This window comes from Odontomachus brunneus, unplaced genomic scaffold (assembly GCF_010583005.1).
Source record: "Odontomachus brunneus isolate Ranch 3 - 2012 unplaced genomic scaffold, Obru_v1 Obru_scaffold_017, whole genome shotgun sequence".
Taxonomy (NCBI): domain Eukaryota; kingdom Metazoa; phylum Arthropoda; class Insecta; order Hymenoptera; family Formicidae; genus Odontomachus; species Odontomachus brunneus.
Window position 1 is genome coordinate 3,041,646 of NW_022639467.1, and position 24,572 is coordinate 3,066,217.

General features: G+C 38.6%; 3 protein-coding genes and 1 long non-coding RNA gene across 8 annotated transcripts in view; 2 read left to right on the forward strand and 2 right to left on the reverse strand.

The window, feature by feature from the left end:
* LOC116841712 (rho GDP-dissociation inhibitor 2) overlaps positions 1–3,754 on the forward strand; it is a 13,380-nt gene extending 9,626 nt beyond the window's left edge. The window contains exons 8-10 of one of the 2 annotated variants that reach the window (XM_032810012.1): positions 957–1,144; positions 1,236–1,460; positions 1,730–3,754. In XM_032810012.1, the coding sequence (XP_032665903.1) occupies positions 957–1,144; positions 1,236–1,460; positions 1,730–1,929 (613 nt within the window). In that variant the 3' untranslated portion in view covers positions 1,930–3,754. The remainder of the gene's footprint in view (positions 1–956; positions 1,145–1,235; positions 1,461–1,729) is intronic. The other variant, XM_032810011.1, reaches the window with a different exon arrangement.
* Positions 3,755–4,703: 949 nt separating this feature from the next.
* Positions 4,704–8,117, reverse strand: LOC116841713. Of its 3 annotated transcripts, none has more exons than XR_004377589.1 (4): positions 7,862–8,117; positions 7,216–7,302; positions 6,730–7,124; positions 4,704–5,897 (listed from the first exon to the last, which is right to left on the reverse strand). It is a non-coding gene; the product is annotated as an uncharacterized LOC116841713 (long non-coding RNA). The 3 variants fall into 3 exon arrangements; XR_004377590.1 differs by having other exon boundaries at positions 7,216–7,411; XR_004377588.1 differs by lacking the exon at positions 7,862–8,117 and having other exon boundaries at positions 7,216–7,844.
* A 271-nt stretch (positions 8,118–8,388) lies between these two features.
* On the forward strand, positions 8,389–19,965 carry LOC116841710 (protein singed). 2 transcript variants are annotated; one of them, XM_032810006.1, is made up of 7 exons: positions 8,389–8,823; positions 15,102–15,252; positions 15,574–15,817; positions 16,297–16,430; positions 16,640–16,938; positions 17,095–17,255; positions 17,433–19,965. In XM_032810006.1, exons 2-7 carry the CDS (start codon positions 15,190–15,192, stop codon positions 18,107–18,109), a joined length of 1,578 nt encoding a protein of 525 aa, XP_032665897.1. In that variant the 5' UTR covers positions 8,389–8,823; positions 15,102–15,189; the 3' UTR covers positions 18,110–19,965. The 2 variants fall into 2 exon arrangements, with proteins under 2 accessions (XP_032665897.1, XP_032665898.1); XM_032810007.1 differs by lacking the exon at positions 8,389–8,823 and adding an exon at positions 8,888–9,120.
* Positions 19,966–20,291: 326 nt separating this feature from the next.
* The window catches only part of LOC116841708 (cytosolic carboxypeptidase-like protein 5), an 8,260-nt gene continuing 3,979 nt past the window's right edge, over positions 20,292–24,572 (reverse strand). Inside the window, exons 8-10 of the mRNA XM_032809998.1 lie at positions 24,198–24,405; positions 23,947–24,108; positions 20,292–21,551 (exon numbers count right to left, since the gene is read on the reverse strand). Of these exons, the coding sequence (XP_032665889.1) occupies positions 20,823–21,551; positions 23,947–24,108; positions 24,198–24,405 (1,099 nt within the window). The 3' untranslated portion in view covers positions 20,292–20,822. The remainder of the gene's footprint in view (positions 21,552–23,946; positions 24,109–24,197; positions 24,406–24,572) is intronic.

A 24,572-nucleotide genomic window follows, 5' to 3' on the forward strand; every position in this document is an offset into this window, starting at 1 on the left:
GGGGGGGGGGGGGAGAGGGGGCAAAATATTCAACGAAATTGCCTTACTAGTTTCGAAGAAAGAGGAAGGAAAGAGGAGAATTAATAAAAAATGAAAAAAAAGAAAAGGGAATGAAACTGTCGATTAATTGCTCTTGTCCTTTTTGTTTCGTCTCACGATAGATATCTTTTTAGCTGTTTTTTTTATCTCCTCTCTGTGTCTTCTGTTATTAATCAAGACAAAACGAATATACTTTTTTGTTTTATTTACAGTATAAAAATGGGGAGAATAAAGTCACGTAGAAAGATGTAGATGGTGCAATCTGACCAGAAAAACGATCCTCGTCTGTTCTTTTTTGGCATTTTGTACCTTCTACACTGCGTCTCTCTCTCTCTCTCTCTCTCTCTCTCTCTCTCTCTCTCTCTCTCTGCCCCCTTCCACTATCCTTTTAACGAATGAACGACTGAATATCGTTGTTTCGTTTTGCGCTTTAGAAAGCACAGTCGTGGCACAGTAGTTTTTTTATTGAGATCGTCTTGGTTGTAATTCCCGCACCGTTTTCTTTATCGTATTTCGAACATTGTGCGTCCATCAATTTCACTTTGAGGGTTGAAGAGAGTGCAAGAGAGTGCAGTTAAACTGGACACTCTCGCTCCGCCGCGTTAGATTGAAGGATCTCTCGTTGCTTTCTGTCATTACGCGGTCGCCCGATCGATCTTGGAACTTTCTAAAAATATTCTCCCGTACACACGTACGCGCGCACTTTTACACTTCTCTTTCGAACCGATTTGTTATTGTCGCCTTCGTCGCCTTGCGCGCTGCCAAATTTGTGGAGCATTCAGCAAGTGAGAATTTTGTGTTACTTGTGATGGACGTATGATAACGCGTCATCTCTTTTCTCTCGCGTCTGTTTATATGTATATATATATATATATATATACATATGTACACATATGTATTTTTCTTGATTTGAACATAGAGATGTCTGACTCTACGGGTGATCATGTAGATGCGCTGGAAGAAGAATTGGAAGTAGATTCCAACTATAAGCCTCCGCCGGAGAAGACTATTGAACAGATTCTAGAAACAGACAAGGAGGATGAGAGTTTACGAAAGTATAAAGAAACGCTTCTGGGAGAAGCAAAAGCTGGTGGTGTTGTAGTAGGTGAGTTTACTTAATTTTTTGTCTATAGTGAAAACATCACTGATTGCAATACACTAACCAACAATATAAAAACATTCAAAATGTCTTGTAGATCCTAATGATCCTAGAAAAGTAATAGTAAAGAAGTTAGCCCTCTGTGTTGCCGAACGACCTGACATGGAGTTGGATTTGTCTGGTGACTTGGGACAGCTGAAAAAACAGACATTTGTCATCAAAGAAGGTGTAAGCTACAGAATCAGGATTGATTTTATCGTGCAACGTGAGATTGTGCATGGGCTAAAATACATTCAGAAGACTTATCGTCTTGGTGTACCTGGTATGTTTTTTATGTGTATATATATATATATATATATATATATATATATATATATATATATATATCTTTGCAACTTTATATTTGATATAATATTACGGTATTGCATACTGTTGGATTACTCTGAGTAAATTTCATTTTTTCTTAATGCTTCTAATGCAAATTGTAGGAGTCACGGGTAAGTATAATATAAATTTGTGCAGGTGTGTTGTGTGTGTATACATAACATAATTGCATATAATGGGTTTTAAGTCTAAAATTTGATTTCACAGTGGATAAAATGACGCACATGGTAGGATCATACCCCCCCAAGACAGAACTTCAATCTTATACTACTCCAGCCGAGGACGCGCCAGCTGGCGTGATGGCACGAGGCTCCTATAGCGTCAGTTCTCTCTTTACAGACGACGACAAGCACGAGCATCTCAAGTGGGAATGGGCGTTTGAAATTAAGAAGGATTGGAAAGAATAAGTCGTTTCCTATTCCGTGGGAATATGAAAGGAATCGGAAAAAGATGATAATTACAACTCATAGGTAGCCTTACCACACTCTGCGAATAATAATTAAAGAAACAAAATGCCAAAACGGACTCGGATGGATGCTCTTTAATTGCGCTAGGCGTCATGTTGCCATATATAACATTTAACACTATATATAATTAATTATATATATATATATATATATATATATATATATATATATATATATATATATACATATATTTTAAGTAAAAACGCAAAGAAAAAGAATGTATAATCGGTATTTATTAAGAATTCTCCTTGTACTTGATTGGATATCCAATCGTAAAAAATAGTACTCAACAATTGCGGGATGCACACACATACACACACGCACGCAAGCGTGCACACACACACATATACGAGCGCGCGTAAATTAGTCAATAGTGCAAACAGACATAGAGATAACGATTATTCGAATGAGATACAGTGCGATAAACCAAGATTTCCAGAATAGATGTTATATGTATTAATGAGTAAAGTTTCCAATGAATATTACAATCAACGGTGTGATACACTGTTATTTATTACAAATGAGAGTTCTGCTTTATAGAAGATATCTGATAAATCATATTATTCTTGATTATTGTATATATATATATAATATTCTGTGCACGGTATACAGACCAAGATGCAATTTTTTTACGGAGAGACCTAGAGATATTCAATGCTTTAAAATTATAATGAAAGAAATTACAATATTTTAAGTTTTTACTTCCGTACCATTAGCATCTTTAGACGTATTTAGACGTATTATGACGCAATAAACGTTGAGCATTGTTGTAATTCAAAAGTAGAGTACATTTTGATTAACGGCCACATTATAATTTGCAATAATAGAATGATTTAGTAAAATCTGTCTGCATAAATTAATTTTATTAGACTCAAATAGCATATACATAAAAGCGATTAATACTAGAAATGTTACTCGATTTTTTTTGGGACACAATTCTTTTCATATACAACTTGATCGAAACAACACGCACGGATACATGCGTTCGCATATGAAGACATCGGCCTTTTTTTGTCCAAACGCACTTAGAAAGGACGGTAGTTGATACTACGAATTGGCAGTGATCAGTCTTCAACCAATTATCTCTGAATAATGCCGAATAGTACTATTATCTTCTACTAACATTTTTATCGCGTTATGATTGTTACTATTACTGACATAGACAATGAATCGATTCGTTATAACAGGCGAAAATGTTTGGAGGTAAAAAAAAAGAAAAAAAATTGATTTCTTTGTAACTAAGGTTCAGTCGAGATGATGTATGGTGCACTCAGTAATAGTGAATATCTCGAATGCGATAGAAATAACCGTTTTCTTTTGCTCATTATATCGTATATTTTAGTGGTTCATGTGTGCTATCTACAACAAATTTTTATTTTTACTCTACGGCGAATGTGAATTACTTATAATCCCGCTTGTGTATCCGGATGCTTTGCAAACAATTTATCAGCATACACTTACATAATGAAGTTATTTTGTATAGTATGTTATTTCTCATAAACAGAGCACTTGTGTATATCTCTGGGATTTTAAGATACAAAACATATGTAAAATTCAATTTAAGCGATTTGGAAAGGTGAATGATTTCAAAATGAAGATAATTTTTTTTAATTTTTGCTATGTACACCTTTCTCAGTTTATAGAAGTAGTTGATATTTGTTCCATGTACAAGGGATGAAAAACTCTATGAAAACAAAAAATTGTAGAGTTTGAGAACTTTGAAAAATAGTCTTGAAATCGAAAACAAAAGTACATATAAATCATGTTCTTTTTTTTGTATTATTATTCGAGTATCTAAGAAAAAAATTGAAGCGTTCTCTTTTCTGGTGTTTCCTAAAAAATGGATATCTTATACACTTTATTACGTATTTGTACCAACTTGCAGAAATTATTGTTGGGTAACATTAACTTACTGATATATGCATTTAGAGTCCTTCGCGATAGTATGTCGTAGCGAATGCTTCCATCATAATCCAACAAATTAGTTCAAGTTTCAAAAATCCAACCTGGAAACGTGCATTATTTAATGAGAAAAATAATATGTAAAAATGTGTATATCGTATGGTTATACTATATGTTAGAGCCTATGGTATATATTCGATATCGTCATACTGACCAATCATGTAAGCTAGGATAGCTGTGCATTTGTACGATAACGAGCAACGAGGGACAGAATATAATAATAGAACATTTTGTACCTTTACTACGAGCTTCACGAAGACACAAGTAGATTGAGAATAGTTATCTTATATAATAAAAAGCGACAAAGTATATCGTTATGCATACGTGCAGGTAAGGCCGATCTTCATTTCGCGTTCTATTCATAAAATTGTCACATTTTTTCTTGGAGGTACAACGTGGTAGTTTTCCGATCATGTTCCGCGATAGTATCTCTTGTTATTGTCTAGCACAAATGTCAGTAGTTTCCTTTCATCGTTCTTTTTTGTACATCTATTCCCGCAAGCGTTGTCTGGGAGAGTTGTCTGATAACAAATTAAATTTAGAATTTGTGTGTATCTCGTACTTTGTATATCACGTATCCATTTGTATCATGTGACGTTATATATATATATATATATATATATATATATATATATATATATATATATATATATATATATATATATACACATACACACACATGAATACGAGTATTATATAGGAAATATACAACTTACGCCACACAATACAACTTTTTCTTTTATACTTTTTTATCTATTATTTTTCTAAAACAATATTTATTTTTGTAATATTTTGGAGATACTTGATGAGAAGATGTAATCTCTGGCAGATATGTAATTTTTTTAAAAATTATGTAGTAAATATAGACGAGAGAGGGGGGGGGGAGAGTAGCAACGAATTTCAAGTGTCTAAGTGTTTCTAACAGTACGTATTTATACGTAGATATATCTGTTGCTATCTGTAATCGTTCGCGCGTGCGCTTGTTGAGACCATAGCTTGCTATGCGAATATATATATTCGGTACTGTCGCCGCCTTCGTCGCGCCGGTATAATGTCTATTGCGATCGCAACAACTCGGCCACGGTCACGGTCACGGTCACGGTCTACTCCACAGCCTCTCTCGCGAGCTCTTTCGTTCCCTCCGCTACTATCCGTCGGTCAGCGAACTTGCGGCCCGTTCTTGCGCCCGCCAACGACGCATGCACAGCTGCCTGAGCAACGTTCGTGTCAAGTCTTAAAGTCCAATTCAGATGATTTATAATTTGCGACAATTGTGTGTGTGTACATTTAATAATATACTTGGTCTCTAAATCGTACGACATATAGAATTGTCATAAATATAGAATATTATCCGAAATTTTATAGCAAATTATTTTCTCTTTTTAAGAAATGTAGCGAAATGCGAGGCATCGCTCAGCGACGCAATCGTAGTTGAAAGCATAAAAAAGCAAGAAAGATCAACTGATCTGACGTATGAAATAATAAGAGAACAGGTTATAATTGATATGATTGCAATTAAGTGAAAGCGAATTATTATTTATAACAAATGTACATCATACACATACAAGCGCGCGCATACACACATATCTGTATATTCAATCATATGGTTTTTCGCTATACATATATTCGATTATTATTATTCTCGTTGAGATAGAGAAAGAGAGAGAAAGGGAGAGAGAGGAGAGAGAGACAAGAAAAGGGGAGGGGAGAGAGAGAAGACCCACGTTGCGCTTTTCGGGATTTCATGTGAAAGAGAGGTAGGAAAATCGAAGAAGGTACATGGGGTGTGGCATGCTCGATTGGCGGCGTTCAATTTAAGTTATGTGACTACAGGATTACAAATAGAAAGTTTGTCATTATTATTGATTAAATATAAAATATATGTGATATCGTAGTATCTGCTAGTTATTTATCCATTTTAGCTAATCTCTCGTAGCACGGAGAATCTGGAAAAAACCGAAAGTTTGATGTCATTTTACATCTTAACCTTTAGACTGCCGGGAAAGCCACAAAATTGGCTTTATAGCCACAAAAGTGGCTTTCCCGGCAGTCTAAAGGTTAACAATGCTGGTTTATCAAGACGCGTATCTATGTTACTTATCGTTAGAATCAATTGTCAAACGTTTAAAACAATGTTTCAGCTGTTTACGGTAGCTAAGATATCAAGCTAAAAGATCCGTTGTAAGGAATAATTAATTGCTGAATTTTTACTTATCATCATTCTTAGATTCAAGCACGACATTTGCAAAATGCTCCTTTGTACCAGGAAGGACATTGTGTCCGACGGAAATTTGATGCGACATGTATCGTCTCTTCAAACTTACTGTTCAAAATGCAAAATAAGATTTCTGAGTAGACGTGTATGTGTCGACTCGACGTAACCGATATCCTCGCGTACAATAACCGACTATTGTGGAATAATTGCTGAGCCTGAATTATTCTATGTTATCGTTCAATAGTTTCTGAAGATATGTGTGCGCACTTGTACGTCACAACGTATTTAAAATGCTTTCGATTACGAACGAAACTGTTGCAGAACGATGCGTATTATAATTGCAAACAGTGGTAATTGTTGAAAAATCGATAAATCCGCGGTGTAATAAATCTGCCTGCTACGGTACAAACGACATTCGAAATAGACCACCATGCTGACAACGGCGAAGTCCGAAGCCGGGCGGAACGCAAAATTCTCGTTAGACACGCTCGAAAAAGTTCTGGCGAGCCAAATCAAATTAAGTCGCGACTAATTAGGAATAGCTCCTTTAATTGGTCGCTCACCCCAAACGGTTGTGCTCGATGCGAAACATGTAACGGAATCTCGTGTCCGGTCCGCCGCGGTTGTTGCGAATGATATACCGTTGATCGGATTCAACGAAATTCGACGGGATTAAAGAACAGCAATATCAGGCATCAATAATGCGTAATGAATCGAACAGAGCATTTTCTTTCCATCAATCACAATTAGATAGTCTCCGATTCCGACTTTATCTTCTCTCCTCTTGACGAGAGAATGCCCTGTATTCGTGGCCAATGCGTGTGTAAAGCTTTCCAAATATCCACCTTCTTTTTATTTTCTTTTCCTTCGTCAATGTTTTAACAAGCAACAGTTTGATCGGTCCAATTCATGAATCATTTGTGAAAGGCATTACAATCGCTGGTCTGTCGAATTCCATCTGGCGAGAAATCGTATTATACGCAGAGTTAGCGAAATGGATTCAGCTTGGCGAGAGATTTCTAGCTATCTCTCGCAAAATGAGGACTTACATTATCACGGTCACTGTGATGAGAAAAGCCAGCCGTCAATGGCGAAGAATATCGGAGAAATTCATTGCGGAAGTAAATCCTTTGGAACTATCGATAAAAATATTTTTATGTCGATGCTTTATAGATGAGCTTTGTGATGAGTGGAATTCAGAAGTTTTGTACTCTTGTAAATATGTGTACATTTCCACACGTAATACTGGGGATAGATTAAATATTTAGGATCGACATGTTTGTAAAAGTGTCGATGGAAATGAAACAAAGATACTTGACGATGAGAAAACGTATTTCGAGTCAGATTTTTATGCGTGTGATCGCATATATGCTGCTAGTCCCGTATGTAATAAAGAGCATACAGACGAATGGTGTTTTTTCTGTTTTGTGAAAGCAAATATAAAATTGTAAACTACTTTTTCCTGATCGAGGAGGGCGGTCAGTACGCTCGTTCGCTGGCACGCTATAGACGGATGTTTCATATCGATCCCACCGTAGATGCGCGACGAGGACGATTCGCGTGTGAAAATAGTGCGAAATCGCTACACAATATTGTGCGACGGAACCGACGCTGCGTGAGAATCTCTCGCAAAGGGAGGTTAGGTTCACCGCCTTTACGAATTGCAACCGCCGACACAACAGTTTTTTCGTTTACCTTTCATGTGCCTCCTCTATTCGCCCTGTTCCTTTGCGCATCATTCACTATGCGTGTCTCTCTCTCTCTCTCTCTCTCTCTCCCTCCGAATCAACTCTCAACAATAAATTGACCCGATTAATATTACTACGTATTTTTTTAACAAGTGTCTCGCATGCATCATACGACTGTGGGCTTTTTTATCTCGCGCAACATGGCGATGAAGCGAGATGAAACGATTTTTATTTATCCTTCGTCTTCCTCCGACAACAGTGCGAACTGTTGAGGAAGTGTGTGCGCGCGCATACACACGCATGCGAAATCGTTAGATTCAAAGTAAGGTGTGTGCAGTGTAACGGTGCAAGAGCGATCCTGGCTCAACGAGCGAGGGTGTTGCTGCCATCGCTAAAGGTGCGAAGGGCTCCGACTCTCTCCGCACCCCCTCCTCTGCCAAGTCCCACACAAGCGAGCTTTGGTTAGCTTTGGCTAGCGCGCTCTCGCTACAAGAGCGTCGCGTCGGTCGCGTCTTCGTGGCGAGGTCTGGTACGCCTGCTCCGCCGCCTGCTAGGAGCGGCCGGTGCTCGCCGGTGCTGCGCGACAGAACTTTAGTAGCGTGACGAGCGTCGATCCGCTTGTTTCGTGTATTTTGCGCTCTTCTTGCCACTCTACTTTTGCGGGTTGCGTTCGTTTTCCCATTCCTCGTCATCTTTTCTTTCGTGTAATTCGCGCGCTATACGACGAGGCACGGCCGTTGAATCGAGTCGAGTTGAACTCAGTCTTTCCGGTCCGATCTCTAGCCCGGTCGAGTCGCGTCGTGTTGCGTCGAGACGGGACGAGACGAAACGCGCGCGCGCGCGCGTGTGTGCTATCGATACACTCGGTGAACGAACGCAGGAGCCAACGATCGAGGGAGGCAGGACTTTAGGAGCGGAGAAGGAGCGAGAGAGAGAGAGAGAGAGAGAGAGAGAGAGAGAGAAAAAGATGTAAGTGTAGAGCCGGTCTTGGCTTCCTGTCCGTGCTTATCACTGGAACGCGGCAACGACCGACGTCGCAAATTCCGGTCCCGGTTTGGATAACGCTCTCGCGTTTCATTCTTCTCGATTCCGTGCATTCTGCGAATCGCGTGAAAGTGACGATCCTTTCTGAGAAATCACTTTGTTGATCATTGTGTGTGTATGTGTGTGTCGTCGATACGATTCTGTGAGAGATCTTTTTTGCGCATTTGAGCCAATCGTAAATTGCATAGCGAGTGAAGATACAACACTCTTCGGTGACAAAGGGTGCGTATCGTGCGCACAGTCCGGCATTAGCAGTCCGGCCATACGTCCGATTCGCGCGATCAGTCGTAAATTTGCACGGATGTTTAACACGATATGTGTGTAATGTATATATATTCGAATCTGTCAAACATCTCGTTCAGATTATCACAAACACTTGTTGCAAATCTCGTCAATTGCCAGCAGAATATGTGACAAGGTTTTTGCAAGAATGAAAAAAGAATGAAATAAATAGATGTAATATTTTATAGTAGATTAATTGTACTTTACGAAGATACTCGAAAACACAAATATGAGTGAAATAGAACCGTCACAAATCAACAGAAAAAATCGAAAGAGAACAATTGTGCATTTTCTCATTTAAGAATGTCAGACTTGTTACACGCCCAATTTATTAACTGCCGGCTGCTTAAATCTTGAGTCCAGAATAGTCAAAAGTTTTTTGATCGAAAAGGATTTCTTTTTAAAGCGTAAAAGTTGCATTTTGATCAAAATAATATTTTCATTTCATTGAAATGTATGAAACGGGCTTTCGTAGCTCTGTGTATAACTGAGTGAAAGTTTATTTTCCTAGAGAGCTGTTTGTGATTTTATAAAATAGGGAAGCTGTCGAAATTCTTGTCGACTTTGTCGGAGGCAACTTTGTTACGCAAATTTTGTCATAAAAATAACAAGTGTTCGATTGCCTGACACTGGGTGGATAATTTCGTCATCTCTCTCTATCTGTCCCTTTAACCGAGTGATCATTTGATTGGTCTTTGTCATGAAACATCTTGTACAACGAGCGATAACTGACGTCAATGTGATTCTATCCGACTGATAGTTACAAAAAAATTATAAATCGAAACCTAAAGTAAATTTAAACGTAAACTTGAGTTACACGGGGAAACGATAACGATCGAAACTGCGCAACCTTCGAGAGACCACTGACAGTTCCTGCTGGAAGGGACGGAAAGGCTCGGCTTCGCTTCGCATGGCGTGAAAATTGTTGTCGGTGCGCGGCCTTCGCTTCTCAGTCGCCGGAGATCAACTATTTTTAGCGACCTTGGCGGGAGGGATGTGACGGGGTTGTGAGGGAGCATTTATTTCGTACGGAAGCACTGCTCGGCACGGTGCATGATGAGTCAGCCGGTGTGAGTCGGCCCTGCCGGTCTGCCTGTGCTGGGTGGGTGGGTTTGGATGAAATGAAAGGGCGCTACATTCAGGGCAGAGATGGACTTTGCTCAATTATTGTCGCATATGATAAATTAGAGTGATATATCGCGCCTCTTACGTGGATATTCATTATGCCGAATTGCGCTGTCTCATGCGGCATGATCGCCACAACACTGTTGGAACGGCTTTAGCGGCTGTTCGATTATTACGATAACTTAACTGGTCGCCATCGTGCATTCAGCGCTACTTAACCATTAGAGTCATAAAGCAGCGACAAAAAGGGTCGCACGGGATCTGCGCGTGCTGCATCGCTTTCTCATTTGCGTTTTTTCGTGGTAAGCAGCAGCTGTTGCTTAAGTTTGATCTACAATGTGTTATTTGCTTCTTGTTTCTTTTTCTTTATCTCTTTCTGACTCACATCTTAAGCCTTAAACTAAAAAAAAGACAGAGAACAAGAAACAGGAAGCAAGGAGCATATTGTAGATTAGGCTTTAAGCTTGATCTATAATATACTCTTTGCTTCCTGCTTCTTTCTTTTTATCTCCTTCTGACTCAAACCTTAAGTCAGAAAAAGATAGAAGACAAGAACGCAAAGAGCACATTGTAGATCAGGCTTTAGAGTTCAAGATGGAAGAAACAAACATGCAAACAAGAAGAGGAAAGAAAAGTAACGGATTAGATTATGCGTTTGGGGTGCGCAGCTATTGTATCTTTTACAGTATTTTCTTTTCAGTGTGACTACTTTGTTCTTTTGTTTCTTCGGATAAACTTCCGAAAATCATCCACGCCCGATTGTCATGAATTTTGACAAAAACACTCCAAATGATGTCAAATAAATGTCCTTAAATGGATTTCTTCGGTCCTTAAATGGACCGACAACAACGTTTAATGCCAAAAATCTTTAAATAAATTTACATATCTCTGTTCGTACTATGTTACTTTCTTAGACAAACCTACGAATTTTAGATCAATTTGTGATGGTATATTTGTTGATGTAAATATGTAAATATAAAGTTTACAGCCATAAGTCAGCTATGATCTGTGTATTATATGCGATATAAGTGTATTGATCTTATTTAGTGTCGTAATACAGAGCAAAATTCGTAGATTTGATACACTAAAAATCGTTAATACCGAAAAGATTAACAAGATCCCTACGCAAAGGAGAATGTTCTACTAAATCTTCGCCTTACTAAATGTATGAGTCTACTATATACTACAATGGATACTGAAAAGATTACTGCAAGATCCCTACGCAAGGTAGGACGTATGAATCGCATGCAAATGAATGCAAAAACAACACATGTCTAACACTATGCGAGATGCATTTTTCTTTTTTTTTTAGAATGTTATTTTTATCAAACCGGGGGACGAAGTTCCCCTCCCCCGAACCCCCGTTGACCCCGGGGGCTTCGCCCTCTGGACCCCCAGTTCAAATGTTTGCAAATGTTTAAATAGTGCTAATGTTTCAATAAGGCTTCGTTACCTATGCATGTTCAAATATATTTCTAATTCGTGCACTATTTGTATGTACAAGTGGCCAGATATTTCCTATGAAAATCGTAAATCCCCCTTAAAATCTTGTATACATGTTTTTAGGTTTCTCCCCATTGATTATTACTATCGCAGTGACAACAAGTATTTTTAGCATGATTGCTGCAAAAAAATTAGAATTCGGAAAAGTCCGAATTGTAAATAATTACCTTTGTAGATTTGTCTAGGAAAGTAATACGAACAAAGGATAATTATTTAATTTTGGCCCCTCACCCTCGATTATGAAATCTGAAATCGACGATGTACGGGCTATGGCCCCCAGACCTCTCTCACCGCCGCGGGGGAGGAGCCCTGTCTTGTGCGAAAAATTGTCACTTTTTAGAAAATACATCTTTTTTCAAATATACCCTCACAAATTGATCTAAAATTCGTAGATTTGTCTAGGAAAGTAGCATGATACGAACAGAGATATGTAAATTTATTTAAAGACTTTTGGCATTAAATGTTGTTGTCGGTGGAAATCCATGTAAGGACATTCATTTGACATCGTTTGGAGTATTTTTACCAAAATTTATGACAATCGGGCGTGGGTGGTTTTCGGAAGTTCACCCATTTCTTCTTCCGTACGTTTGCAGCATGAAACAAAATGTTTTTTTCCGGAACATTCTCCAGACGAGAATTTCACGAAACGAATATTTGATCTCGTAGCACGCATCGTTCACTATTCTCGAATTGACATAAGTGTAATTGTAAAAGAGTCTGGTAGAGATTTGTGACGAAGCAACGTCGGTTCAACTAATAACGGTGATGATGACGATGATAATGATAATAATAATAATAATTTTATACATGATAATACATAACTCGCGAATATTAAAGTAATAAAACAATTACCTTTCCGTTTTTTTGATGAATTTTTCTGGTATTATATCTTTGAAATATCAAAGGTATCAAAGGATGATGCATCCTGTATGTTGCGTAATGAACTGTCGGTTTATCGTCTCGTGATATACCGGACGTTCGTTTACCGTTTGTTATCCTTCACGTTATAGCGTGTCGAACACGCAGCACCGCGATGCGGATCTCGTCTCTTGCACTCCTTTTTGCGAATTTTTTTCTTTCTCTTTTTTTCATTATTATTACATACTTGCAATCTCAATCGCGCGGTCTCCCGCATTTCCGACGCATAACGGATTGAACGAGAAGAAGCTCGCGTGACTTTATCGCTGCAATCTCGTTGAAGGCGCAATTGAATCATTTACCGCGCGCAATATTTCAGCGTAAACACCGCGGATTTTCTCCAATTAGTGTCAATATCTCGCAACGAGAACGAGCCACGCGGTATCTCGTAATTTGGCGGCGGAAACAATTAATTAGATATCTCGTTGTAGATACGTGGAATAGCATTATTTTGAGCTATTTTATTGTGAAACATTTCTTTTTAATATTACCGTTATTACCGATAAACGAAAAAAGATATTCGTCAGAAACGAAAAGGCGTAAAACGTAAAGGTCGTAAAGACAAAGCGAGGGGGACGATATCGGAATCCGTGATACTAAGTCGGTGATAAGTTCGGCCAAAGAGATTCGTCCTCTTGCGTACTTTTTCTTGGACCGATACTTTCGCGACTTGTACTGTTCGTTTTGTTTGGACTTGTGCTCCGTGCCACGTTTATAACGTTCTAAAACTGACCGATGCGCTTTTAGATATTTTTCTATTGCTAACGATCATTGATTTATTTCTTCACTTTTCATACATTTTTAAACGCATGCGCGCGCGCATTTTCCACTATGAATTTAGTTTCGATAAAATAGAATTGTTTCATTTGGCTCTACAATGTCTCGCAATATCTCATTCTATCTTCGATGATCTCTCATTTCGCTTATACAATTACGATTGTATAATTCGATCAACGAAACTTGTTCTGTGACCGATCGAGCCCATGTGGAACGTTTCTTTATTCCTCGACGTTGTCCTTGTCGTTGAAAGTATTTCCGTTTGGTTTCGTGACGGGAAAATTTAAGAGTTTCAAACTCATCCGCGCCAGTGTTGACAAAACGACGCCTGCTTTCATTATTTATGCTCTGCAGCTTAAATTTTTTTTCATCGGACGTGCGGATTATTTTTGACGGAATGCAATAATATTCTCCTCTTTTAGGAGTCAGTAAAAAGAGAAAATATCTCTTCTTCGAGCCCTTCGTATTATAATTATATCGAGGAGCTTCATTTTCATACCGCGTTAAACAATTTATACCTTCGAAAACATTGGAAGAGGGATTTGTACTGAAAGAATTATACAAATGCCATTGAAACATTTCGAAATACCAAGATAATATTAGAGAAGACAGTTGGTCTTGCGGGATTTAGAAAATTTCGCTATTTAATAATCTCTTGTCGGTAAATTTATTGATAGAAATGTGTGAAATGAATGTAGATGATAAGTACAGAGAGAGAAATAGAGATGTAGTTTTATAAAAATATTGAAAATATACTTCACTGTATAGGTCTGCATATACATAATGATAAAATATCAAGTTAATTGTAAATTATAAAATTAATACTTTATTGTACACTGAATGTTCGGGTATTAGATAGCTAATAAAAATTGATTCTTCTTGTCTAATGTGTCAGTCTTTTCCTCGGAGTCCTTTGCCAGGAGGTAAAAATTTCGTCAGGGCTGACGGTCTTTAATAATACTCGTTGATGGCAATGCCGATTATGAAACATGAGTCCTATTTCAGAGTCCTGCTTTACGAATCAGTGTAACCGGTTCAATGACACGTTGTACGTACCAAGTTGAGCGTCGCTCGCAGCCGTAAATACCATCGACTGTACAGGGTGTCTCATATCATCCGGATACGACGTGTTGTATCACACGTTTTTGGACGAGCTCTTGTTTCGACATATAGATTCGAATTTCAGTATTTAAAATTTCGCACGCTTAAAAACTCGATCCAATTGTGTTTCGGTTGGGTTAACGAGAAATAATTGCTTTCTCCACTTCTCTCGTAACTTTTACGTTACAAGTGAATGATTCTCAGATGAATGAATAGACATTATTATATCTTTATACGCGATTAGAAATATAATTGAAACTCCTAACTTAATCTAACCGCGCGCACACCCGTAAGTTTAAAGAATAATTTTTCCATTCGCTGTGACATATACGAGATAATATTATAGCGCACTTACCTACCTAAATAGATCTTCCAAAGGACGTCTCGAGGACGTCCACAACACGTCCCTTGGAGGTGTGTGTTGTGTGGATAATGACGCGTTTAGAATAAAGATCGTTGCTTTTGCTTCATTATCACTGATGTTTCTTTCGTTTCAGACGTTGAGAAGTTATTCGAAGGCATTCGAATACATTTTGGTAACTCAGGTGAGGATAACTGATTTTGCGTGCGAGATACATTACTACGATGCAGAGCAACGGTTCGGAGAGTGTAGGATCTGAAAACGGAGTCGACAAATCGGGATGGACAGTACGTATCGTGATATCAGATGATATCAAAAGTTCATTCCACACAAACTATAATTTACCAAAGTTACAAGGGGTATTTTCATCTCATCTCATATAGTGTTATAGTCGATATAAAATATGATGGAGAATTGAACGATTTAAATTATACACGACATACACGCACGCGCACGCACACACACACACACACACACACACATATACACATATGGTAAATTTGTGCATTATCTCGCAGTGTCGTAGGTAAAATTTATTCGCCTAATGAGACAACGAATTTGCACAATTTTGTACACGATGATGGCATGACTCTTGAGATTCTTTTCAGGTTGGATTAATCAACGGAAAGATTAAGTATTTAACGGCGGAGACGTTTGGTTTTAAAATCAACGCCAATGGATCGAGCTTGAAAAAGAAACAATTGTGGACTTTGGAAGGTAGCGAGCATCAGGTCTTTCTTCGCTCTCACTTGGATCGATATCTAGCAGTCGACCAGTTTGGTAACGTGACGTGCGAGAGCGAGGAGTCGACGGATCCAGGATGCGCCTTTCAAATACAGCTCGCTTCCGATGGTCAGTACTTGGTTCTTACATCCACTATTTATACGCGTCGTAGTCTCTGTTAGTTTTATTTCGAGTCTTTGTACACACGTGCATACACATATGAATACATGAGGCCTGTTATTTTCCGCTGAATAGTGCCGCATTAGAACTTTGTTGAACCCTTTAACGCTAGACTATATATTTATTTCTCTCTCTCTCTCTCTCTCTCTCTCTCTCTCTCTCTCTCTCTCTCTCAAGACAAAAAAGTGCAATCTAGTTCAGTTAATAGGATCAATAGGATAGATATTAGATAAATAGACTTTAGCTTCTAACTAAACGAATTGTGCCTATCTGTGCAGCGTGGCTATTTCTATATTCTAGCTCTCGTCTTATCCCTCTCGTCTTATCTGCGTTAACTTCTCAAATAATGGTTATCCGAAGTATCATAACGAAAGCTCAGAATAAAAGTGTACTGACGATTCTCAAGTGATTTTTCAAACAAATTGCAGGTAGCGGACGATGGGCGCTAAAAAACATTCAGAGAGGCTACTTCTTAGGATCGAGTCAAGATGAATTGAAGTGCACCGCTAAGGCTCCAGGCGAGGCAGAATACTGGCTCGTGCATCTCGCCGCCAGACCGCAGGTACCTTAAATGTCATACCAGTCAACTCGCAGGCGTGTTTAGATCGATCGATTCCGTTAATAACTGTAGTTGAGCGAGCGTAATGAAAGGATACTCTTTTTCTCTTTTATTTCTATTTTTGGAATAAAAGCAGAACATTGTCATTAATCGTCGCGTCTAAAGTTATCAAAGCCTTCAAGCCTTCTTTAATTGTTAACCGTATAAACTAGGTGAATCTTCGATCTGCTGGGAGAAAACGTTTCGCACACTTGAGCGCTACTCAGGATGAGATCCATGTGGACGCACCGGTTCCCTGGGGTGAGGACACCCTATTTACTTTGGAATTTCGTCCGGCGACCATGGCCGATGACGACAGCCACGGGGGGGATCGTACCAAGTCGGAAGGCGGCCATTACGCTTTGCATACTTGCAATAACAAATACCTCGCACGTGACGGCAAGCTTCTGGACGCTTGCACGCGAGACTGCCTGTACGCCGCGGAGTTCCACGCCGGTCTCCTTGCTCTTCGGTATGGCCGATTATGCGAAAGGAAATATTAAGGAATGCCAACTTGATTGAGGCAGGCAACGCTTCGCGTTGGTGCTATAGGGCTCGCAAGACATATATTCTCATAGTGTATATAACATGTTTACGAACGAGTCTACTTCAATTGTACATCTTTCAGAGATATACACGGCGCATATTTGGCACCGATTGGAAGCAAAGCTGTCCTGAAATCACGATCGACGACTGTTACACGCGATGAGCTCTTTTCGTTGGAAGAATCTCTGCCGCAGGCATCGTTTGTCGCGGCGTTAAACCAGCGATACGTTTCCGTGAAACAAGGCACGTATCTTTTTATGCATCTCCTCTCTCTCTCTCTCTCTCTCTTTTACCGTACAAGTGGTAAGTGCATTCGATTTTCGAAAATATCAGAGCAAGTCACCGTTTGTTTTATAATTTTCAACATTTTTTAAGCATTCGAAGCTCATAGATAAAATTTGCCCGTTCGCTTCATCTTAGGTGTCGACGTAACCGCCAATCAAGACGAAATCTCCGGCCACGAGACATTCCAATTAGAATTTGATCGGGTGACGAAACGGTGGTACGTGCGAACAATGCAAGATCGTTACTGGAGCTTGGAGGCAGGTGGTGGCATTCAGGCTTCTGATCACAAGCGCTCGTCGAACGCTCTCTTCGATTTGACATGGCAGTCGGACGACGGTACGGTCGCGTTACGCGCCAACAACGGCAAATTCCTGGCTACCAAACGGTCCGGGCATCTCTACGCGAACGCCGACTCGCTCAACGGCACCGACTCGGACGCCGCCAAGTACTACTTCTATCTGATGAATAGGCCCGTACTGGTACTCCGATGCGAGCAGGGTTTTGTCGGGCCCAAAAGTGCGGCTAGTCCTAAACTCGAATGCAACAAGGCCGTCTACGAGACGATACGCGTCGAGCGTTGCGAGCGCGGTGTAGTCAGATTCAAAGGGCAAAACGGCAAGTATTGGCACGCGGACAGCGAAGGAGTAACGGTGGATTCCGATATGCCATCTGATGGTTTTTACCTGGAGCTGCGTGAACCATCTCGAATTTGCATCAAGTGCGTGGACGGTCGATATCTCACTGCTGGTAAGAACGGCGCGCTGCGTCTAGGAGAAACCGACTACGAGTCCGCCACCAAGTGGGAATTCTAACACGGATGACGCGCAACAAACGTTCGGACTTATTCTACTTATTACACTGCCTCCTCAGCTTTGGTCGTAACGTAGTACTGTTATTGTATGTATTCCCCGAACAACGACAGGAATTTGTGCAGTTTTGCTTCCCGTCGCGTACTTAATCGAGCGTACCTACTTACCTAGTTACCCACCTATCTGCACCAGCGTCACCGTGTTACTTTGTTGACGTTTGACTAATTTCTTTCTTCAAGTCCATCTCGATATAAAAAGTTTGGTAAAGTTTCGCACACATTTTGCCATTTACCGTGACTGACGACCCGATCAACTGACACGATTTACCTAAATAACGCGATAGTTTGAGAGATGCCGAGAGAGTTCTCATAGAGAGCGGTTCTGTGAACGGCTATCCATTTTATACGTAATACATACTTTTATATCCATAATGTATCGCCTAAGTAAGCAATCAGCTTGTCATGCTGCGGGTTCGACTTTATTTTCGATATTTTATTTGTTTATTTGTAATCGCGACGCGCGTTTATTGATCTTTGAGAAATGCGATCAATGACGAACGAACGATTTGATATCGATGATCGATCTTATGGTGTGTCGCGGAAAGTAAGCATTGAATAATATGAGAGTTATCGATGGAAAAAGATCTTTCTTAAACCTTGTGTCCACGTGTCCAGAAATCGGCCCGAGATCTAGATACGAGAAAAAAACAACTAATCCATTTGCAGCTTTTATGGAAAGGCGACAGTTTTATTGGTTATACGTTTCTCAGATTGAGATCTCGAACTGATTTCTAGTATCGTGGACACGATGGCTTTATACTCGCAGTGTGGCAACGAGCTTTCGCTATCGTTGTTATAGTTTTGCGCATTTTACACGTTAGGCAAATATACGCATACTTGACGATTATGATCATCCGTTCGATCACTGCCCTGCGCTCGGGGGTTTGAGATACCCTCGAGCCGATTCCCCCTCTTCTTCCTCTTTTTCAGGCTTTATTGTCAAAGTATCTGTTACGATCGTAAGTTAGGAAAAGTACATTTAACGGAACGTGAGAGTTTCGCTGTATACCCCACGCATGCTTCGCACGTATTAGCCTATACCGCGTATACACATACATATAAGCGAAATATGCCGGACTAAGGCTTGGTGATGGACAGAGCAACAGGATACGGATTCGAGTTTCCATTCGCTTTTATGCTCGCGCGAGATTATACTTTGATACTCGGTTATAATGCGTTTTTAAGGAATAGGTTAGCAAACCGATAATTTCACTCTTGTGCAATTTCAGCGTTAACGTAAACGTTATTACGATCATCGTCAACAAAATTGACAAGGAACGCGTTGTATTTTGTCTGAAAACGTTTGCGACACTGAATTTTTCAATATGGTTCATCACACGTATACCATATGCAATTATATGTACGGAAGGTGCGGGAAATAAAGTAGCGCTGGTGTTATGACATTGAAGTACATACGCCAGTCTCGTGTAAATGTACACACGCGCGTTTGCTTCTTCACCAACATTATCACTATAATCATAGCATGACATTATGTAGTACACTTTGTGCGCGCTTTGCGTCACACCATTTTTACATCTTACGAGCAAAACGCGTAAAATCTATGATGCCAAGTGTACATGGAAACGATCTATCGAGTGTTGCAACATTTTTTTATCGTCCGGTCAAGACCTTCGATCGGATCCGAGTCTCGACCTATCATAGTGATTAGTAGATATTAATCCCTTGATATTATGTAAGCGGCAATCTCTTTTTACTACTTTTTCACGGTAAATACATTAAAAACAATGGATGTAATAAATTAAAGGATGTAATAAAAGAATTTTTTATCAATTAGAAAGAGAGGGAGGAAGTCACGTTTTATTCGACACAATCTTTCCCGTCATGCGCATCTAATGTGGTCATAACACTATACGCACATTTATATAATGTGACTTGAATCTTGTTTCTGAAAAAAAGAAGAACGCATTGCAAGCTGTTGAAGAACGGATTGCAAACTGTTGAAAAACATGTAGCTGTGACGCGCAGATACGGGCGCCGCTATTGGGCTACACACTCTCCGTGTTGGCCGCTATAGCTGATTCATGGCATTATTCTGGTATTACTGTAATCATAAGAATCCTTGTGCTTCTTAGATGTTCGCATCTCTTTCGATAAAATCAGTTTACTTAAAAATTACACAACGGTTTATTTTCAGAAAAGCATTCTCGTTTCTACAAAGAATATGACATCTTTCGCCAGACTATCGTATGTTATGTATGTATATTTGATGCGACACATATCTTCTAAATAACTGTATACAATGATACAAGGTTACCTTTCTTTAATTAATACACGAACTAATGATTTGATTGTACATTTTGCATATAATATATACAGAGCAAGTCACTATAAATTGGCACTTTCGAGATTTTTATTCAACTTGATTCAAAAGTTATACGGTATAAAAGGATAAATACGTACACACAATGACTCCAGTGGATCAGTTTTTCTTTAGTTTGCAACGTTAACGTATGTTGTGTGTGTGTGTGTGTGTGTGTGTGTAGATACAGCAGATATCGTTTATTTTGTAAAGTGCCAAGTTATAGCATCTCATGCTACGATATGCAAAATGTGTCTTTAAAAAAATATGACGAACCAACAGCAAAATCAACAAATTGTCCCTACATCGTACAATCGAGTTCATTTCGAATTTTGCTTCACACGCTTCCTTCGAGTATAGAATTTCTCTTAGTGGACTTCTTATTCACCTCTTTTAGATCGGAAGATTCGCCCGATTTTATTTGTTCAGTCGGCAATCGACAATGTTTCCTGACTCTATTGCACGTTCCTTTAACGTTATGCTTGTTACAAGTGTGTGGTATCCTCGAGGACACTGTGTCGTTAGCTTTCTCTACAGCGCAAGATGATTCTCCGATCTCGGGAAAAGCTTTAGAAGCATTTAAGGAAACGATCTTCATTCTCTTTGCGCCATGTTTCACCACCGCTGTTTCTTCACAGGATGTATGAACTTTCGTCGTCGTACATTTTTTATTCGTGTACGTGTACGCGCTTAGACGCGGCGGTTCGAGGATGCGACCGACGTATCCTGCGTTAGATCTATTTGGCCGTTGGCGATCGATCGTCTTCAGAAACGGTCTCACTCTTTCTTCGGAGCTAATCGCACAGATTATCGCGTCATTTTCCACATCATTGACACATTGTTTCTTCAACGTTCGGCGAGTCGTTATCTGTCGTTGCTTTTTATTTCCTTTAATTCTTTTCATTGCCGTGTAGAGAGCCGCACCGCGACGAAGGAGACACTTTTTTACCAAATTACTTTCACTTTTTATGACGTTTGTCGCTCCCATCACCGCGTCGTTCAGTTTTGTTTCTAATTCTTTCAGTATGCAGGTATTTTGCGCGGGAGCAAAATTTCCTTCATTATCCTGTAAATGAAAGACGCACATGTAGATTGCACGTGTCACAAAAATATTCATTTTGTACAATTCGTGACGACGATGCTAAAAGTAACATGCGCGCGCGCGCACGTGTGTGTGTGTGTGTGTGTGTATAAAATATATGAATATAGATGACAAATATAGATTAGAACTTTAGATAAAAAAAGTACATAACGCAAAAATAATTGATTGTTCGTGTTGTACTCTTTGTATGTCCAATAAAGTACATTTTTATATTATTAGGTTGTACGATATATGATAAAGTGAAAATATTTATCGACGTAAAGTTCATGTCGAATATGCATATAGTTTCGGCACCGCATATTTTTCGCTGCAATTTGTGGACATTTGTGATCAGATGTTTATTATATTAATCCTTCTTATGTTCCATAATATGTATATTTTATTCGTTATCGTTCGCTATGCAAACGCGACACGTACGATTCATGCCAAGCCATTTCACATTTATTGGGATCAATTGGTCAGGGGAATTCCGGGAAGTCAAATAAAAATAAGATAAATAAATCGATAATCGCTAAAACTATACATTTTTATTAACACAATTGGATGTGTGAGTCCGTGTGTGTACGTATAATGCGGTACATTTTAAAGTTTTTATATATGGATGCATAAACAATATAAAGGTAAGACTGGATTTTTTGAGCGACTTTTTCAAATATTGTTTTTAAGATTTAAAATTTGTCATCTGAGTTGACGATTGCTCTATAATTATTCAGTGGTAATTATGAGGTTACATGTTGAATCTATCATTTACAATAGTTTCAACAGTAATAAGAAATTTACAAGTTTACATTTTATAACATTTTTACATATATATGTATCACAAATTATGTATTATAATATTTCCCTTAACACGAATGGAATTATCGTTATATGTTTTAGAAATAACAGTTGCACTCTAAATTGTGTGCGTATATATGTGTGTGCATGCGTACGTCTGCACATACACACACACACACATACACAAAATTTGTAAAATTTTTACACACTTATTTGTGTATATTGTATCATATTAAACAACATATTTAAGTTATAATTAACAAATTATTACATTTTACATCTTAACAATTCCATCGTTCGGAGATATAACAGTTGAATCACTTATATCTCTGTGTCGTTCCTTTTTTGCTAGAGAAATAGATAAAATTAATTACATGTATATGTGTAATATTTCAAAACGTTTTGTTCAAACAGATTAATTACATAAATTAAATGTTGTTTGTTTCATCATTGCATAAATTAAACGATGTGATTGTAAGTGCACTTACATGTTATTAGTGTAGTGTATACAAATTGATTACTTACAAACAGATGTTAGCATAAAGAATGGTATAAAAGCATGTGTATAATTACCGAGCATTTTACGTTGACTATAGTGCAGGATGAATAAAGGAGGGTGGGAGAAGGGGGAGAGAGAGAGAGCATATTTTTGTATTATGTTATGTATCCTATTCAATCATTTTCTCATCTCTTAGCACTTTTAATTCATCGACTAGACTCTATAATTGCAATGGAAAGAAATTGACGTGCGCGATCTTGACACACACTACATCAAAATATAAAGCAATTGAAAATAAAGCGAAAATAAAGGTACTTGTAATTTAGAAATTATACACGCATATAAATACTAAATAATTTACATAATTTCGAGTTTTATCCACAAAATTAATATAACAGAATAGAGAATATATATATATATATATATGTGTGTGTGTGTGTGTGTGTGTGTGTGTGTGTGTGTGTGTGTGTGGGCGTGTGTGCGTATAGGAGCAAATTAATTTTTTTTTTAATTCAATACTCGAGGTGCGTGTTATTGTCTCATTGATATTTGTTTCGACTGGAAGACTTATAAATTTACGAAAAACTACATACAAGATATTTACAAACAAAAAGAAAGAATATAATACATGAAGCTATATCTAGACAATATAATACATATATAAATATTTTTTATGCAATAAAATAATAAATACTTGCAATATCGTTATTGTCACAAGATACTCGGAGATCACGCATTATACGAAAAATCAAGAGTTGCTTTTCCGTGTTGTTTATAGAGATTCTATAATCTCAACACTATTATATCCGCGTAATATTCGTATAATACATACATGCGCGCATCTGGACACATACGCGCACACATGATAGCTTCATACACAAGATCTGCCTTTACCACATTTGTAATTATGTACAAATAAATTTATATCGAGTTAGGCACTAATGTGTTTTGGGTGTGTTAATACTAAATAGCATACCCGGTTAGTCGCTGAATACACAATTACGAAAGTGATTACGACAGTGTACACTGTCTTATGTCAGTATTGCAAACATTATCACTTTCATTATTTGCATCAAAATTTACCTTATGCATTGATCTGTTGGACGGTGCAGAGAGATTGTTTACGTATGTTAATTTCAAATGAGATTTTACTCCTCTTAGAGAACGATATTGGCTATTTGGCAAGCGGCTGTTGGGATTACCGTTGATGAGATCGAGAATGGAAGGACCTAATGCTGCTCCAACCTGTGTATTATCAATGACGAACCATATACGTTTTAACAATGTTATTATCTAGAAAGTTGAATAAAAAAGACAGATACAAAATAGAGTACCGCTTCAAACACTGCCGGAGTATATTTCGGGGGAACAAACATATGACTAACAGTTTTGTTCACCCCATCGCGAACTCTAGCTGGTATTGTATTCACCAAACGGCCAGAATTATAATTACACTCTAGAGTATAGCTGCGTATCAGACCAGTCATCTTGTACACCGCTACGCGTCCCGAACCTTCTCTCGACATACCATCCCGTTTGTCTCTATGAAAGTCATGTACCGAATGTACATGTGCTCGACACATTTCAATAATATATAAAAGAAATGCATATATATATAAAATTTTATAATCAGATGAGAGAGAGAGGGAGGGGGGGAGGGAGGGAGAGAGAGAGATAGATAGAGAGGGGAGAGAGAGAGAGAGAGAGAG